The following is a 19251-nucleotide window of genomic DNA, read 5'->3' as shown; positions in this document are numbered from 1 at the left end:
CTTTTTACTCTATACTTTTTAAAATTATTTTAACTATGCACTCTTGCTTTTGTAATTTTCAAAACAGGGAGGTGTGAGGGTAAAGACTAGGAAAAATTTATAGTTCCAAAAAGTGTATATACAGAAAGGATTTTTCCTGGGTATAATAGATCCTGTTAAACATTTGTCTGATGAAAAATCCATTTAGGAGTCAATCATGATCATACATTTTCTTCAACCATTGATGTACTAATCAGAATTATTTCCCACAAAACAGAAATTTTAGCCTGTAATATTAACTTTATTCACATTTTCCCAAGTAATTGCAATATTAAATATAAGCTAAAAGCAATACATAGTTTTTAGAAAATACAACCCAAAATTCTCATTGCCTGAGCTTTGTGATTATAGGTGCCCAGACTTTGTTCCTCCAGAATGTTAAAGTGAAGTCCGTCCTCAAAATAAACATACAACGACGTGGGGAGACTATGGTTAAGTACAGCTTTGCTAAATTATAAAAGAAATCCAAAAACAGGCTTCTAATGTCTTCATGCAAGTGTCCTAACTTTCAAAATGGAAATAAGTATTAAAGAAGCAACTTATTTCCATCTCACGCTAGTAGGCTTGAAGGGAGCAAATCTGGGCCAATAATCTAGGCATAGCTCCTTGCATAGAATTTGGTATTAAGCATATACTTACACTGAGTAACTCCCTATTCATTCTGTTGTACAAAAATCCATTTCAAATGCAAACATTCTGAAATAATCAGGTCACATTTTTAGGGTCCCTTCTTAAATATTACATAACTTATCACCAGACTACAGTAAGGACCTTATGAGTCAGGCATTAGCATTTTAATATCAAACCAAATACAGAATCAAGATAAACATTAGCACCATTTTTAATCTAGTCCAGGGTAAAACTATCCACGAAACTATTTTTTTACTGAAGCCGTCAACAAGGAAAGTTGTTTTGACTTCTAACATATGCTTTGCCTCTCTCCCTCCTTCCCAATACTTTTGAACATTTTTAATACTTTTGAACATTTTAAATACCAAATACTATAACATTGCATTTTTAAATTTTATGCTCAGGACAGCATCTCAAGTTAAAGGGAGGAGGGGAATCCCTACAGATTTTTTTTAACCCAGCCAATAGCACAGACTTCTGTTTTAGAGGGTGATTTCTAACAACTCACAGACACCTTTCATGCATTTTAGCTGAGTCGGAGTGACCTCGCATACACACCTTTCAAGGTATTAGCAATTTTTATTTAATGAAACAATGACAAAGCAATTACATCTGAAGTGCCATAAATGTGTGCCTCCTACATCGTGAACAAATAAGATAACCTACACCCTATTATATGTTTAGTAAACTTTAAAAAATGTATATGTGTGTTTAGAAATGTTATAGCAGTGGAGGAATACATCTATATACATATATATAAAACCAGAAGTACCAAGTATTTTGATACGTCCTAAATAAGAGCAGCCTTTTAGGTTTTAAAAGAAAGAAAAAGAATAGATTCCTATTTACTTCTCATTCACCTTGGTCCAGCAGAGTGCTAGGTGTTATTCAATATTCTATTACTGCTTTTAATAAAAGTAACACAGAAAACATGTTTATGGCAAACTGTTTTAATTTTAAAACCAAATTTAAAAGAGAGAGTCTGATGTAGCGATTATTTTCTTCTAAGTGTCACTGGATTCTCAGTTTCAAACTTTTCAACATGAACGTTAATTTTAAACTATCTTCCTGTCTTCCATCTTGTCCCATGAATTAGGAACATGGTTACAAATGCATTTGTTTCTAGAGTGAGAAGGAAAAAGTAAGACCATCAAATTGTTACCACTTAAAAAATGTCGTGGGCTCAAAGGGTAATTTTCACCCCTAAAAAGAAAAGACACCTGAACGAACTAATGACTTGGGCATGGGAAGGGCACTCACAATTAATTCGGACTGATTTATTCATTGTTCATGCACATTAAAAGTACTTTAAAAAGCTTGTTCATTTGTCCTCTACTTAAAAAGGGGGGGATTGGTCAATATTGCTCTCTAGGTTTTATCTCTATCTGGAGTTTTCAGTAGTGAGCACATTAAATACGAGTCTGTTCTCTAGAGGAGAGAGTCTGGCTTGGTCAAAGCCTGGAGGAAGTTGGGTTTCTGAGGCAGCCGTCAGTCTGGGGCCTGAGCTCCTCCCGAGGCTAGCTTCCCTAAGATTGTCAGGTGCAACAGAACGCCTGAGCTTCATGGCTAAAACCAAACATGCAAGAAGTGGTTAGAAAGGAAAAGTTTCTACAATCAGCTACGCCACCACAATGCCACATTAATTTGATCTTTTAGGTACCTGCAGTGTTTAAGGACTTTAATAATAATTACAGCAACATTCACCAGAATTATTAGCAACATTGTTTGGACCAACATATAGAACTTCCTGTTAAATATACATCTCAATGATTAGGAGAGCTCTCTATGTAAAAGAATTCACTTCAAAACAACGCAAATATTTAAAAAGTATTTTTTTTTAAAGTTCATGATTCTTAAGTGAGTCTTCAAAGCTCAATACAGTTGTAAGATGACACTGTATAAAGACTTTATGTGGAATAAAACATATTTGTGTTCTAAAACTTGACCATAGGGGCGCCTGGCTGGCTCAGTCAGTAGGGCCTGCAACTCTTGCTCAGAGAGTCATGAGTTCAAGCCCATGTTGGCTATGGAGCCTACTTAAAAAAATTAAAAATTGACCATAATACTTCAAAGATACACAGTAAAAATATCAAGGAAATGTTCAAGCTCACATCTAATGGCAAATTTTATTCGCCCATCTCCAGGTGCCAACCTGGCCTAGGCAAAGACCTTTTTTCTCTCTTATAGAGAGTTTAGCACTCCCCCTTCCTGTAGATTCCTCCATCTGCTGGATGGAAACCGGTATTTCTTAAAACCATTTTTCTACCCTAAGAGCAAATGTCCCAGGGAAAGGGCATTTTGCTTACACACTCACATCTGTGCCTGGACACACACTACTGTTCTCCCACTGTTGATTGAGTTCTCTGTAACACCTACTGGCTAGGAATCTCCGAGTACCGTGTTTCAGCTGGAAGTCTGAATACTGTACAGTGTCAAGGCTTTGCTATGAAAGAATCTAAAGAGGGAAAAGTGTAGGAAGGAGGGCTGGGCCACATCTCTAATTGGAATCTTAATATTTGTCCCTGTCCCCAGTGGGCAAGACAATCTCAACATAATTAAATGAAATTTCACACTGTAAGCTCTAAATGTCATTGCCAACTATTAAAGAAGAGGCAAAAGTCCACAGCGCGTATGTGCCAAAAGGCCACACCGCAGCAAGAAACTGATTCCCCGTATGTGCTTTAAAAAAAAAAAAAAAAAAAAAAAAAAGTTGCAATAATAATAAAAAAAGTTTCAAAAGAAACTTTGGTACTAAAGACACGGCACTGGCACTTCATTCATTGGAATGCATTTGCTCTATTAACCTATGAAATAATAAGTGCCTCGATGACAATTTAAAGAGAAAAGAGGACCCCCACCCAACGCAGAGAATTCTTAAATATCACAGTCTATGTGACGTGGTGCTGAAACTGAAACACAAGTAAGTTTAATTGTTCAGGAACTACTGAGGTTGTGGTTTCACTACACAAGGCGTCAATATTAGTGTTGAAACTCAGTTGACAAGCTATTCTTTTGCAAAGAAAACTCCACATAAGGAAAATGGGTCTTAAGCTGCAAGTTGGAATGATCTTACTGGCTATGGAATCTGCAAAGTTATTAGAACAGGATGAAAATAGGCTCCAGCTAAACTGACAAAAATACTGAGCGTTAAGCATCTGTAGCCATTTAAAGGCATTCGGTGTCGGTGTCTGAAAAGATTAAGATGCTTTAAAACAAAACCCTTATAAGAATATCAAATATTTAGGGAATTAGCTTCATAAATAACCAAATGTCTATGGCTTCGACTGTCGCCCTACTGCTGAGGTAGGTGACCAGGATCCACCAAAATAGAGCAGTCTTTAGGAAATTCCCTACGAAAAACCTTGCATAATCCATCGGTTTCTTAAACCTGTGTCTGTTTTCTTTCGATGGTTTTTCTTTTGTTCCGCTTCTTCTTTCTTTTGTCTATGCTTTTTCGAAGAGGCTGTCCCAGCAACCATTTCTGCCTTTAAGCCCGTGCTGAGTAGCATCTCATATACTCTGTCATCCATGGGTTCTCAGAGGGGGAAGGCTTTATCCTTCTGTTTTTCTCCACCTCTACGGAGTGAGCGCGCTGCCTCTGAGCGATCAGTTTCCTTTTTTCCACCTGTCTTCTGTTCTTGGCTCGTAATGCTGATTCATGAATCTAAGTTATTCAAAAATAAAGAATTATTATTTCCAAGGTAAATAATAACTTACGTGGCTTTTGTAATAATTTTCAAGAATATCCTCAGTGAAGCTCCGTGCAGAGCACGTGAAGCAGGGCAGAGGCAAGCCCGGCCCTGTTATGCTCAGTCCTGAGTAAGACAGTGCCTCTAGAACATCCTTCCACTGTCAGCGACCAGGACCCTAAACAACCAGAAAGGTCCACTGCACTGAATTGTAGATAGAAATGGTAGGCAACCAGTTTGCAATGTGCCTCTAGAAATTTCCTTTGGAAAATTACTGAAAAAGCTTAGCATTAAGCCTGGATAAGTATTCCATTAAAGGACTTTAAATGTTTTACAGCAATATACAAAAAAAAAAAAAAAAAAAAGTCTCAAGGGATTTTGACCACGTAAAACGTTTCATGCTACAGATAAACCCTGTTAAGCTTAATCCCATGGAACCGCCAGAGCCCTCTGTTAAACCACAGCTTCACTGTGTCAAATATCCCTCCAGAGACACCATCTGCTAGGGCTCGTTCAGAAGCCTAGTCAGTAAAAATTTGATGATGGTATTTCCTCAGCATTCAAACCGTTTGTACTTTCTGCTTCTTTTCATTCATTCTTTGCTTTAGGCTGCAGTAGCCGTGTGAACACTAACGTACGTAACTGCTCTGGGGCTCCACACACGAAGACCTCTTGTCAGACACATTCTCAGGACCAAGGGAGAGGACAACTCAGGCTCCAAGAAACAAGGGGCACCCGACGTGGATGAGCGGGGGAAAACATAACCATCCAAATTTAACGCAAAGAGCAAAAGGGAGGCTACAGAAGATGCCAAGAGCTATAGGAGAAGCCGTCTAACAAAAGAAAACAAAGGAGTCAAGGAACACCAGTTATCAAAGCCAAAGGAACAGGAAACCTCTCAAGGGGCCCAAGGCAAATCTAGATGGGCCACCGCCAGCCCTGGTCATGCTCCTTCTTCTCTGACCTACTGGCCACCTGGAACCTGAAAACCCTGATCCCAGCCACTTCTTCACCTGGCTCCAAACTGGTAAACCTTCCAGATACGAGCTAACTCCCAGCAAAACCCCTCGATCTCTGGGAAGCTAACACCCAGACTCCTGTTTGCCAATCAGATGCCCGGGTCTGGGCCTTCCTTGCCGCCCCTGGCATCCCCGAGACCTACCATGACCCCAAAGCATCGCAGTGAACACAGGACACGTTCACAGGAACATAGCCCAACGGCCATCCCCCAAGAAGGCAGCGAAGCCGGCACGCGGGAACTCACCTCATGCACTGGGGCAGAAGCGCAGACGTTGTGAGTTTTCTGGCTCCCCGTCGCCGTCTGCCTCTCTCCCCACCCGTAAAGGGCAAACGGATGCTTGTTCTCTTTTATCTTACTTGATGATCTTTGAGGACTTTTGACTGCTTTCCTAGTTCCTCTAGCAAATAAGGCACTTGGGTGCTGTCGAGGAGGTTCGGTACTGTTAAGTACCTTGTCAGTCTCTTTTGTTTGGATCTGTTGTTCAGGTTTTTCTTTTATCTCTTTCACTGGCAGTGCTTTAAAAAAAAAAAAGGAGAGGAAACAAAAGGAGAACGCTTTAAAATCATTCCTTTAAATATATGGGTTGTAAAATTCATAATGCTTAATTCAGTAACTTTTTCACTTATAGCTCAATTCACAATTTCCTGGAAAGTAGAAATAGAGAAACAAGTTAGTATTATACTTTTCGGTCTATCCCGTTTTAAAATCAACAACAAATACACCAATATTGAACCAAGCGTATTCAAAAGCAACAACTGTTATGCACGTTCTTTTTTAAAGAAGATTTACTTATTTATTTATTTATTTATTTTAGGGGGAGGGGCAGAGAGAGAGAGAATCCCAAGCAGGCTCCACACTCAGCAGAGAGTCCGACACAGGGCTCGATCTCACGACCCTGAGATTATGATGTGAGCTGAAATCAAGGCTCGGGCACTCAACCCACTGAGCCACCCAGATGCCCGTTATTCATATTCTGAGATTAAGCATCTCAATTAAACAGTAAAAGCTAGAAAGCACCACAGCCTAACAGCTTTCTCCACAACCCCAAGGTAGGTTCAGTCATCAATGTCTTGCTTCAGAGAAAGATCTGGATTTGTGGTAATCACTCAGCAGCTGCAAAAGATTAGTTTTTAAGTTACTCAACTGGAGTTCCAGGATTCCATTTCTTTCAGAGGCACCATGAATATGGAGAGCTCCCCATGGCTCTTACCTGCTCCTTGTAAGAGCGGCTGGGACCTCAATTTGAAAGGTCCTCGGTCACAATAGGGAATGGTTTCCATAGTTACTCACCCAGGTGCCCAGCTCCACTTTCCCAGGATGAAGAGCTAGAGAGGAGGGCTCCCCCAACACTTGCAATAGAAAAGACTGCATGAATCAGAACCCACAGTCTACATGGTCCTAAATTCTGGCAGCAGAGCTGGAGAAACTCTGAAGGAAAATGGGACTGACCTACCTGAGGTCAATATCGGACATTAAGGATACACTCTAAAACATACCCACTTCCCTAACATTTTATGATTTTCATTATTTTTTAATAAACCTTTTTTTTTTATAAAAGTTACACTGTTTAGTTTAAACCCTTTGTGAGCTCCTGTTTCATTTCAGCCTAAATTTATATTTTTTGTTTGTATTGACATAAAATTGGTATATAACATTATACAAAGTTTAGGTGTACCACATTATAATTTGATACTTGTATACACTACAAAGCGATCACCAGTGTAAGCCTCGTTACTGTCCATCACATGCGACTGAGCCCCTTCACACTTTCTGCCCTCCCCCATCTCCCTCCCCGCTCTGGTAACCACTAATCTGTTCTCTGTATCTATGAGTTTGTTTTTATTTTGTTTGTTGATTTGTCTTGTTTTTTAGATTCCACACATAGGTGACATCATATGGTATTTGTCTTTCTTCATCTAACTTATTTCACTTAGTAGGAAACCCTTTAGAAACATCCATGTTGTTGCAAATGGAAGATTTCCTACTATTTTGGGGCTACTCTGAGTAATATTCCATCGTGTGCGTGCGTGTGTGTGTGTGTGTGTGTGTGTGTGTGTGTGTATGCCTTACGTTCTTTATCCATTCATCCATCAATGGCCACTTAGGTTGTTTCTCTGTCTTGGCTATTGTAACTCATGCTGTGACAAACGCAGGGGTTTCAAATTCGTGTTTTTGTATTCTTCAGATAAATACCCAGAAGTGGAATTGCTGGATCACATGGTTAGTTCTATTCTTACTTTTTTGTGAGGAATCTCCATATTGTTTTCTGTAGTGGCTGTACCAACTTATATTCCTACCGAGTGTATGAGGGCTCCCTTTTCTCCACATCCTTGCAATACCTGTTATTTCTAATCTTTTTGGTAACAGCAGTTCTAACAGGTGTAAGGTAATATCTAATTGTGGTTTTGATTTGCATTTCCCTGATAATTACGGATGTTTAGCATCTTTTCATATGCCTATTGGCCATCTGTATATCTTCTTTGGAAAAATGTCTATTCAGATCTTCCGCCCATTTTTTAATTTGGGTTGTTTGGGGTTTTGTTGTTGAGTTGTGGGAGTTCTGTATATATTTTGGATATTTAACCCCTTATGGGCTATGTCATTTGCAAATATCTTCTCCCATTCAATAGGTTGCCTTTTTGTTTTGTTGCTGGTTTCCCTCACTGTGCAGAAGGTTTTCAGCTTGCTGAGTCCCATTTGTTTATTCTTGCTTTTGTTTCCCTTGCCTTTGGAATCAGGTCCCAAAAACACATTGCTAAGACTGATGTCAAGGAGCTTACTGCCTGTGTTTTCTTCTAGGAATTTTATGGTTTCAGGCCTTTAATCTACTTGAGTTAATTTTTATGTCTGGTGTAAGCCTGTGATCTAATTTCATTCTTTTGAACAAGAGCTCCTTATGCATCTAGGGCTCCATTTCACTTACTCCAGCTGTTTAAGGATCTTTAAGGTCTGAAGGACACCCCTTGCTTTAGATGCTCCAGAATTTGTCTCTAGGTGATGAGTTTATAGATTGCTATTCCAAAACCTCATCACTTCTTTAGGACATACTCTTGCCCCTTACTCTTTTTAGCTGTGATTCTTTTTCTTGCTTCTGTCCATGTTCCCTTTAGAGTAAGCCCCTGAAGAGGAAGTCCAGATCCTGTGGCAAGTGTAAGAAGCCTCCGTAGATCACTGTCATTTCTGTCCTCAGTGATGACCTTGACTCTACCAGACTGTTGCATTTATTACTACATATTTTAAGAAAGAGCTAATACGCTGACCCTGGAGTTTAGTGCTCTGTACCATTGTGCCATATCTTTAATCACAGCACCTGAGCTGTTTGTGGATAAGGTGGGATGCCAATCTTCCATTCTACCATGAGAACCTAAATCCATTCATTGCTCAAACATTTCTGAGTGATGTGGCCACACCTTGTTCTCTTCTCTTTGCTGGCTATAGGAAGAGGGGGAAAGGAGCCCATCAAGACCAAGACAAAGGGAAACAGAAGAGGGGGACGAAGGCTTGTGCAGTCACAATACTGAGAAAGAGAGGGAAAGTAACCCAAATCATTCTCATTGATTCATTTCCCTTCCTTCTCTTCCTCTCCCACTCTCAGAGAGAAGCCCTACCCAGACAAGGTAATAATGATTTAGTTTAAAGGATAAGCTAGCCAGGAAGAAAATAGAAAAGAGAATCTCAGCAAGAGGGAATGTCATGTTCAAAGGCCCAAAGAGAAGAGGAAATATAAATAGTTCAAAATGACAAGTACACAGAGAGTCTATGGATGAAGGCATGGAGCAGGGAGCAAGGGTGAAATAAAGACTTTCTATGCCAAACTCAGGAGTTTTATTTTATCCTGAAAATGATGAAGAATCACTAAAGGATTTTAAGCTGAAAAATGACATGGCCCTATTTACATTTTAGGAATAAGGCCTCTAACTACCAATGTGAAGGATGAGTTAGAGAGGTGAGGACAGAAAGGCCAGCTAGCCAACAATGGCAGTCTGGGGGTGGTGTGGGAAGTGGGGGGAGGGGGTACCAACAGTCATGGTAGAGGTCGAGAGGCAAAGAAGGGCCAGAAGGGGACCCACAGAGGCTGGCAGGTGCTCTGACCCCCTGGGCACTTGTGAACTACACGCTGGTCAGAACAGCAGGGAGGTGGTACCAAAGCCTCTCCAGAGCGGACAGCCCAGCAACACTGGGTACGACTGACAGGTGAACATGGACACAACACAGCACTGGGAACAAAGAGGAGGTGACAGCTCCCACAGGTGTTTGGAGTGGATGGTCACGCTATCCTCTGATAAAAGGCCCACCAAAGGGTAAGGAAAGGATACTCGCCTCAGATGTGAAATGCTTCTGGAACCGCCAAGCAGGCAGCAGCTGGATACTTAATCTGGGGTCCAGGAGAAAAGGTGGTGGTGAGCAGGTGGGAGCTGAGGTTTGGATGCAGAACAGATCACCCAAGGAGCAACGCAGTCAGAGAAGGGAAGAGTGGAGTCAGGCCCCTGGGCCCATTATTTAAGGAGCAGCCAGGCACAGGAAGGAGCGCCCAAAGGGGGAGAAAGAATTGCTAGAAAAGTAGAAAAACGAACCAGGTGAGCAATGAAGGGAAGAGCTTTGGTAAAGGAGATAGCAATTAACCATGTCAAATATGACAGGAGGGGGGCGGTCAGTAAGACGAGGAGGGAGGAGGAAGAGACTTGGCATTTGGCAACCAAGCTGTCCCATGGCTGACAGAGGGGAATGTGGGGTCAGGGAACCCGACCCCAGCGGGCTACGGAGTGAACAGAGTAGAGACCTCAGTTCTGGTAACAATGGACTACGGGCCCAACCCTCCCCACCACGGATAAATAGACTGCTGTTAAAAACCCAGCGTGTCCACAGGCACCCAACACAAAAAACTGAACTCTTCTCTGGAGACCTGAGGCCTCAAATTATCCCCGCAAAGAATTTTTCAAACATAATTATGAATGTACTAAACATAACAAGAAGGCACGCAAGGAGAGAAGACAGTAAGGAAGGGTCAGCAGGAGCAACAGGCCTGACATGAGGGAATTATCATGGACAGACTATAAAATAACGGAATTCACGCTCCACAATACTTCCAGAAAAAGACAAACTCAAGGACATCTGCAGCAGCAGAAGACAAAGATGGAAAACACAGAAGAGACAGAACTTAGCACTATAATATTGCTATTTATAAAACTCTTGAAGTAGTGCCTGGGATAGGATAAGTGCACGTAAGTCTAGGATTCGAAATCCCATTCAAAGGAATGAAGCTTAGAATAAAGACTTCAGGGGGCGCCTGGGTGGCACAGCGGTTAAGTGTCTGCCTTCGGCTCAGGGCGTGATCCCGGCGTTGTGGGATAGAGCCCCACATCAGGCTCCTCTGCTGGGAGCCTGCTTCTTCCTCTCCCACTCCCCCTGCTTGTGTTCCCTCCTCTCACTGGCTGTCTCTATCTCTGTCGAATAAATAAATAAAATCTTTAAAAAAAAAAAAAAAGAATAAAGACTTCAGACAAACAAAACCAGTGCTCACGACCATTAGAGTGGAGGATTAGAACACCCCCTTTCTCGGTACCTGACAGAACATCCCAACAAAAATAAACTCAGTCTTGTCTTAGGACTGTGCTATCCAATACAAAAGCCTAACCATATGTGGCTACTAAATATAAGTTTAAATTAATGAAAATAAAGGTAAACATTCAGTTCCTCAGATAGGCTAGTCAGAGTTTAAGTGCTGAGTAACGTCCTGTGGCCAGTGACTCCATGCTGATGATACAAAGAACACAGCCACTGTCACAGTAAGGTTTATTGAACAGTCTGATGTTTTAAAGTATTTGAACAACAGAATTAACACATTTTACCTAATGAATACATATACAACACTGCATCCAATAACTATAGGATATAGAATATGTAATAATATAAATGCTTGATGTTTATAAGAATTGACATATCTAAGGCTATAAACCAAATCATAATTTATGAAACTGAAATCATATAAAATGTATCCTCTAACTGTAGTGTAATTAAACTCGATAAAATAAAAATAAAAAACTTTAAAATCTCTAGTTTTGAAATTTAAAAACATTTCTAAATCATGCACAGATCAACAAATCATATGGCTACACAAAAATGGGAACGTATTCAATGTCACATTTACAAATGGTTAAAATGGTAAACTGTGTTAAGTATATTTTACTACAATTTTTAACAATTAAAAAAAATTAGTGGTGATGGAAGGCATGCCTTCCTTAATCCTGATCTAATTAGAAATGCTTCTAGGGGCACCTGGGTGACTCAGTCAATTAAGCATCCTCCTCTTGATTTTGGCTCAGGTCATGATCTCAGGGTGGTGAGACAGAGCCCCACATCAGGCTCAGAGCTCAGTGCAGAGTCTGCTTGAGATTCTCTCTCTCTCCCTCTGCCCCTCCCGCACGTGCTTGCGCTCTCTCGCTCTCACTCTCAATAAATACATAAATATCTTTTAAAAAATTTCTTCACCAAGCATAATATTTGTAAATTTCTGGTATTTGGGTTTTCTTTTTTTTTAAAAGATTTTATCTATTTATTTAGAGAGTGTGAGCAGGGGGAGGGGCAGAGGGAGAGAGAGAATCTCAAGCAGACTCTGTGTTGATCAAGGGGCCCGACATGGGGCTCAATCCCACCACCCTGGGATCATAACCTGAGCTTAAATCAAGATATAGATGCTTAGGGGCGCCTGGGTGGCACAGCGGTTAGGCGTCTGCCTTCGGCTCAGGGCGTGATCCCGGCGTTGTGGGATCGAGCCCCACGTCAGGCTCCTCCTCTATGAGCCTGCTTCTCCCTCTCCCACTCCCCCTGCTTGTGTTCCCTCTCGCTGGCTGTCTCTATCTCTGTCAAATAAATAAATTAAAAAAAAAAAAAAAAGATATAGATGCTTAAGTGACTGAACCACCCAGCTGCCCCTAGTCTTTTTTTAAAAAGATAAATATGTTTCCTTATGTTTGTATGATACATAAATGTTAAACTTTATTAATTTTTCATGTATTTTAAAAATCATAATAATTTTGCTTACGTAAATAAAATACTATACAGCAAAACTTGGGCCTTTCTCCTGCAGGGAGTTAGGATTCATCATACTCAACTGATGGTGTGGCTAAAACAGTATCAGATGGAAATTTATAGCCTTAAATCAATATATACGAAAAGAAAGGCAGGGGGGAAAAAAATCAATGATAAGCATCCATCTCTTTCTCTCTCAAATAAATAAAATCTTCAAAAAAAGAAAATTAGAGTAAGGGAAAAAAGATCATGGATTAATAAAAACATATAATAAAGAAAATCCACATAGCCAAGAGTTAGTTTAGGAAAAAAAACTGATAGAATTCACAAGTTTCTGGCAAGACTGATCAAGAAAGAAGTAAAAAATAAACATAAGTAAAAATACAGCAAATGGAATTTAGGTTAAATATGCACCAATGACATGTACACATAGTCCCTTTGTCCCAAAAGCCCACTAGAGTGAAGGAAAAAAGGCATAACCCACAGGACAAAAAGCAAAGGAGGCGACGACATCAGGTGTTGATAAAATTTTGGAAGCTGGAAAACAGATGACGATGGAGAAGTGGCCTCACAGAATCGAGTAGGATGAATCCTAACTCCCTGCAGAGGGAAGCCCCGCAGGACACAAACTGAACCCCAAAAGGAATTGGAAAATGAAGCAGAAAGTCCAGCATTAATCAGTGCCCCAGCCCACATGCTCTTCTGACAACATAATATGAACGTGCCTATTGATAATTGGACTGCTAGATGCTTCTTCCTCATGAACCTGGGCAGACTATTGTAAGCAAGGAACGGAATGAGAGAGGGGCTACACGGCTCCTGGTGATAAGTCATAAAGGACAATCCAGCATCTGCCCACATGCGCTTGGAGGCCAGCCAGCATGTTATGTGGAAGGTCAGGCGCATGAGAGTGTCCTAGCAGACAGCCCCCAGCCCTGGCACATTCCAGCAGAGGCTGCAGACAGCACAGAGTGGAAACAAGGCACACCCCTGTGCCCAGGCCAAATTCCAACCCACAGAAACCATGAGCAATAATCAATGAGTACTGGAATCTTAAGCTACTAGTTTTCAGGGTAATTCTGTTATGTAGCTGTGGAAGCTTCTTGCATAGTCTTTCCTCTGGTCCATGAGCCAGGTGATGGCCCCTCTCCCAGTCCCGAAGGCAGATTTGTTACTCTCCAGAGAGAGAACCAGAGGGGTATGGACGTGAAATACCAGGCACAGGAAAAGTAAGGGGTTACACCTTCCTGAAAATAGGTTTATGTGGTAAAGAACAAGACCCTGCTCCCTTTCTGAACTCTGTTCCCAGAATGCTGACAGCCAGGCTTGTACCCTTCCAGGCAGGAGATTGGAGACGTGCTGTCTGGGGAAGTGAACACAAGAAAAATGGACATATACTATGCTTGAAGTCCCTCAGAGAAACAGCTGGTCCTCACCCAATTAGTCAACAAGCACCCCCACATACAGAGCTCCTGAAAAGCTCTTCAAGCCTCACTTTTACATATGAGCAGACAGGCTAAGGCTAAGAGCAAAACGTGAATACATCCTCTAAAAAGAAAAAGACCAAAATATACAGAAAACACTAGGAAATACAAGAGAGCTCTCAAATGATATTTATGGCTTTTTTTTTTTTTTAGTTAAAAGAAATCCAAGAAGAACAGGATGTTATTTTTTCATTTTTTATTTTTAAAAATAACACTTGGGACAAAAAAACATGTAATCTCGTCAAAATTTAAGACTAGGATGGTAGAATTAAAAATTTCAGTATAAAGTTTGGAAGATAAAATTGATGAGTTCTCCAAGAAAACAGAACCCAAAATTCTAGTACCAGAGAAGTTTTAAATAAAAATGTTAGAGATTTGATTCAGGAGTTACACCATCTGACTAAAAATAACCATAGAAAGAAAAAAAAATGAATAGAGCACAGGAAATTACTTTAAATGGTACTAGAAAATAAAGAGGCCCACCAAGTTGTCAGCCCAATGAATGATAAAAGACATACACATAGGGGCACCTGGCTGGCTGAGTTGGCAGAGCATGAGACTCTTGACCATGAGTCATGAGTTCAAGACCCACACTGGGTGTAGCACTTACCTTAAAAAAAATAAAAAATAAAAAATAAAAAAAAAATAAAGAGGTCACATACGCAGGGTGTCAGAATGGCATGGTACTTCTAAAAAGCAAGACCAAAAACTAGGATTCAATATAATACTGCTTTAAAACACTGAAATTTCTAATCTAATCTAGAGTTCTCTACCTTGCAAAATATCAATCCAGCCTTTGGATATAGTAAAGGCATTTTCAGTCATGCAAGCTCACAAAATTATTACTTCCCATGCAACATTTCTCAGGACTTACAGAGAATGTGTTACATCAAAAGGAAGGGATTAGCCACACAAAGGAACGCTTGAGATTTATAAGACATGGGTCAGATAAAGAGATAAACAAAAGGAATACTCAAGCAAACAAGGAAGAGAAGCCCCAGACTGACAGCTGTGTAAGATCTAGGCAGCATAAATAATAGGAGGATGAGGGTTCAAAAAAAATGTCTCCAAGGAAAAAATTAAATGAATCAAACACCTAATGTGTCTAACATATGACAAGTTTTAAACTACTACCAGACTATCTCAAGCGGAATTAATGATGGGAATATAAAAATATATATAAGCAAACAAAAAATGAAGCAATGATTAACGTCAGGAAAAACATAAATGAAAAGAAAATGTAGTCAGAATATACTACATGGCTCATCTGTAAATACCATTTTACATAGCCACAATAATTCAAACACAGAATAGTGCTTAAACAAAACAATCATATAATTAATACTGTGGGACAAATGCGTGCTGATATATATATCGGGGAGCGGGGGTGGCAGAGCTGAGATCTTAAGCTACATCATCTCCCATGATGGGAAGTCAATATGTAACATTTAAAATAAAAAAGCCAACAGATAAGTCTAGATCAGAAGAGGGTGGCCAAAGCTGAAAAGAGTTGGAAGATGCACCCTAGGAAGCAAGGCATATGAGAAACAGGTCAGAATTATTTTGTTTTCATTTTAAGCATATTTTTAAAAATTACACATATGTATAACTTTGCTAAAAAATAAAATTTTTTTAAAGATTTTATTTATTTATTCGACAGAGATAGAGACAGCCAGCGAGAGAAGGAACACAAGCAGGGGGAGTGGGAGAGGAAGAAGCAGGCTCATAGCAGAGGAGCCCGATGTGGGGCTCAATCCCATAACGCCAGGATAACGCCCTGAGCTGAAGGCAGACGCTTAACCGCTGTGCCACCCAGGCGCCCCAAAAATAAAATTAAATTTAAAAAGAAATGTGACTATGAAAAAAGGAGTTAGTCCAGACCACTCTTCAAGGCATGCTTCAAAGCATTCCACAGTAAACACTCTCACTGCCACCCCTACCACATACAAAGAACATCCTGACAGCTTTTTAGCACCCATCTCTAAATAAGAATGAGAAGCCAAGGATCATTAGACGTTTGAGAAAACTAACATGAAATACAGGTTTATAAACAAAAAGAACCAAAAATGGGGAGAGAGTGGGGAACCAGACACTATGCTATAGAAATACAAGGAGAAAACAAAAAATTTCTAGTAATATCCTCAGTGAGATAATAGAAAATACTGTATGCATGAACCAAGAACAGATACTAATTTTTAAAAAGGAATAAAAGGAGGAAGGGAGGGGAAGAAGGCAAGTCCAGAAACAAAATTAACTATATGTGAAAATAAACAGGACCCCAACTGTAGAAGAGTTGGAAAATACACTTGAGAATATCACCCAGAAAAACAGAAGAAAAAGACAGATGAAAATAGGGGGTGGGGTGTATATTAGAAAATGAAGGGATAAATTCATGAACTCTAACGTCCAGCTAAGGAGTTTAGAAAGAAAGGAACAGGAACAGAAATAGAAATGAAAAAACAACTCAAGAAAACTAACCAAAATTACAAAGCAGGAGTTTCACTGTAAGGACTCACCAAGCACATTGGAGGAAAACAGATCTAGACCAAGGAAAAATTTCAGAACACAAAGGACAAAGAGAAGACCCTAAAAGCTTCCTAAGGGTGGGGACATGTTATCAAGAATCAGGAAGACATGGGACTGTAACAGCAATACCACAAGTTACAACACAACAGACCAATGTCTCCAGATTTTTTAGAGACAATACTTCCAACCTAGAATTCCATGCTCAGCCACAAACTCACCGAATCATGAAGGCAGAATAAAGCTATCTTTTGACATGCAAGATCTTAGGAAATTAATCTCTCACATACCCTTTCTCAGGAAGCTACTAGAAGACAAGCTCCAACGGGAGGGGTAAACCAAGAAGGAAAATGATGGGAGGGCCACACGAGGGCTCCTACCCAAGAGAGAAACCAAGGAACCTGTGGGTGGAGGCCAAAGGCCCTCCCAACATGGAACCGGGCAGGCAGCCAGCCGCAAGAGCAGCAACCAGGTCAGATGGAAGTAGGTCAGGGGCCCTGGGAGGGATGTCTTAAGATGTTGAGAGAGTGATAGTGAACTTGATGTGTTGGTTGTATTGTGAGAGAAAAAGGAGTCATGGCAAACAATATAGGACAGCTTTGAGCAACATCTTCCAGGCACCACAGTGTAGGTGCTAACTGTAATCTAACCAACTCCATGCTGACTATACTGCGGACGGTATGCAGAGGGGCCGTGTGTATGGGTTAGGAGAGGGGTGAAAAGAATGAAAGCCGAACATATAATGCTAAAAAAATGGGAGAGAAAATTAAGAAGTGTCAATACTATTAATTACAAATAGTAATTGTTTATTTATTGTTATTTACAAGTAATAATCTCCATGTTACTTCGAGAAATAGAAATCAGCACCACAGAAAAAACCAGAGGAGTTGGAAGTGGACCCCTAAGAACAGGCAATTGGTCTGTGTGTGGCGGGGGAGCTGCTGTATTTTCGTAATAAGCCATACAGAACTATATGATTCCACGTGTACATATGGCTTCAGTAAAAGCAAGAACCAAATGTTTATGTTTTACAGAAATTCAAGAGTGCCCATCATTCTAGTATAAAAAGCCATCTACTAAAAAACAAGGATTTTGCAATCGGGAGCCCCGGACTCAGCAAACATCCTTCCTTCTGCCTAAACCAGAAATACTAACAGAGAAGAAATAACTGATCTTAGCCACTGGTAGGATTCAGTGTCTCTAAGGACACCAAAATAATCTTGAACCCAGGCAAACACAGGCATCATCCATACTACAGTGCTATCTAAAAATTGCATTTCTATACCCACAGAAATAATTGACACCTCTTTCACAAACAACGAAGCGGAAGGGCCGGAAGGGGAAAAGCACATTCAGTCTGATAAAGCACATCTCACAACTTAGCTGGTGGATCAGTGCCACAGGAATAAACCAGGCACGTTCCCCTACCCCCGCCACCTTGTTACTCAAATTTCTACCAGTGATCACTGACGTCAGGACCCCAGCTTCTAGATACTCAGCAATCTCTGGGAATTGACAAGGGATATGAGGATGGAGAGGCCGCTCTGCCACAGATGTTGCGCTGAGAATAACTGACAAGGACAGAATGAGAGCTAAGTAGCCTGGCTCCTCCACGCAAAGATTACATCTCCTCTCCTTGGCCTCTTGCAGAGAGGCCAGGACGGAAAACTGAAAAGGTTTAATTACCACTTACAATGCCATAAACAAACAAAAAGAAAGTCACTAATCATTTATCCCGAGTTTCCATTTCTTCATCTATAAAATTGAGATTAAAATTATGCTCCTACCATTAAGAATTATTTTGGACGTTAAACGAGAAAATACATATGCTCAGATCAGTGATTGGAGACATAATAAGCTATCAGTACATTTCAGTTATTCTAATCGCCGGAGTCTCTTTAAAATCGAGTGACCCGGGACAGGGATGGAGAGTGAGAGGTGTCTGGCCAACGTTAGAAAGTAGAGGGAAGAACCATTCATTACTCCAGGCTGTATTCTGCCTGAGGCATTTAATTCGACCCTGAGCACCAGCGACTATCCACGGGGCCTCTCATGCTGAGACCCCAATTGTGCAACCATCTGGCCAGGAGAGAAGGTGTAGGGCCTTGGCTGAAAGAAGACACACAGCACTCGTGAGCCATTTTCCAGCTGCTGCTCCAGCCCTACACCGCGGCAGCCTTGATGAGGATGCGCGCTTTGGCTGAGTGGATGGGCAAGAAACGGAGAGGACCCAGCACTTACAAGGAATAGCCTACCAACCAGGAGTTACGCAACAGCCTGCGTAAACAAATTCAAAATATTCTTTAGAGACAATGCAACGAGGTCAGGGAGTTAACACAGAAAACAGCGGCCCCATTCATAAGACTGAAAGCTTGGCTCCGTGATTCTTAACCTCTCGGGGTAGGTCCTCTATGAGAATCCGATGAAAGCTGTGCTCCTCTACGAAAAAAAATGGGCGCTTAGACAGAAATAGACGGGATTTTAGAGCTCACTAAGGCAACCAAGACACGGAGTTCAGCGGCCCTTGAACTGCATTCGCAACTGGCTCAACCCAGAGCCACCCTCTTACGGAAATAAAGAGTGGGAGGGCAAAGGCGGGGCTGATACCAGACTTTTTGTCAAGGGAGGTGGATTCTTCATCTACCAAGGAAAAAAAAAAAAAAAAAAGGAAGGGCTTGCCCTGAGCGCAGCGAGACCCAGAGCGGGGCAGCTCGGACGCCAGGAGCAGGCCCCCCGCGGCCCCCCTCCCGGCCCGGTACCTGGCAGAGCCGCAGCCACCTCCTCCTCCACGCTCTCCGCGTCCCGGGCCTCCTCGGCCTCCGCCGCCTCCGCGACC

The 19251-nt window shown here is 41.1% G+C and overlaps 1 protein-coding gene across 1 annotated transcript; it reads right to left on the bottom strand.

Moving 5' to 3' along the window:
* Positions 1 to 264: 264 nt before the first annotated feature.
* Positions 265 to 19250, bottom strand: CCSAP (centriole, cilia and spindle associated protein; the record flags this gene model as incomplete). The annotated part of the gene is made up of 3 exons (XM_034663581.1): positions 265 to 4333; positions 5623 to 5894; positions 19175 to 19250. Coding segments are annotated over 3 exons (525 nt in total), but the record flags the coding sequence as incomplete, so codon positions are not given.
* Position 19251: the final 1 nt, after the last annotated feature.

Source organism: Ailuropoda melanoleuca, chromosome 6 (genome assembly GCF_002007445.2).
Source record: "Ailuropoda melanoleuca isolate Jingjing chromosome 6, ASM200744v2, whole genome shotgun sequence".
Classification (NCBI taxonomy): domain Eukaryota; kingdom Metazoa; phylum Chordata; class Mammalia; order Carnivora; family Ursidae; genus Ailuropoda; species Ailuropoda melanoleuca.
This window is presented reverse-complemented; position numbering and strand designations above follow the sequence as displayed.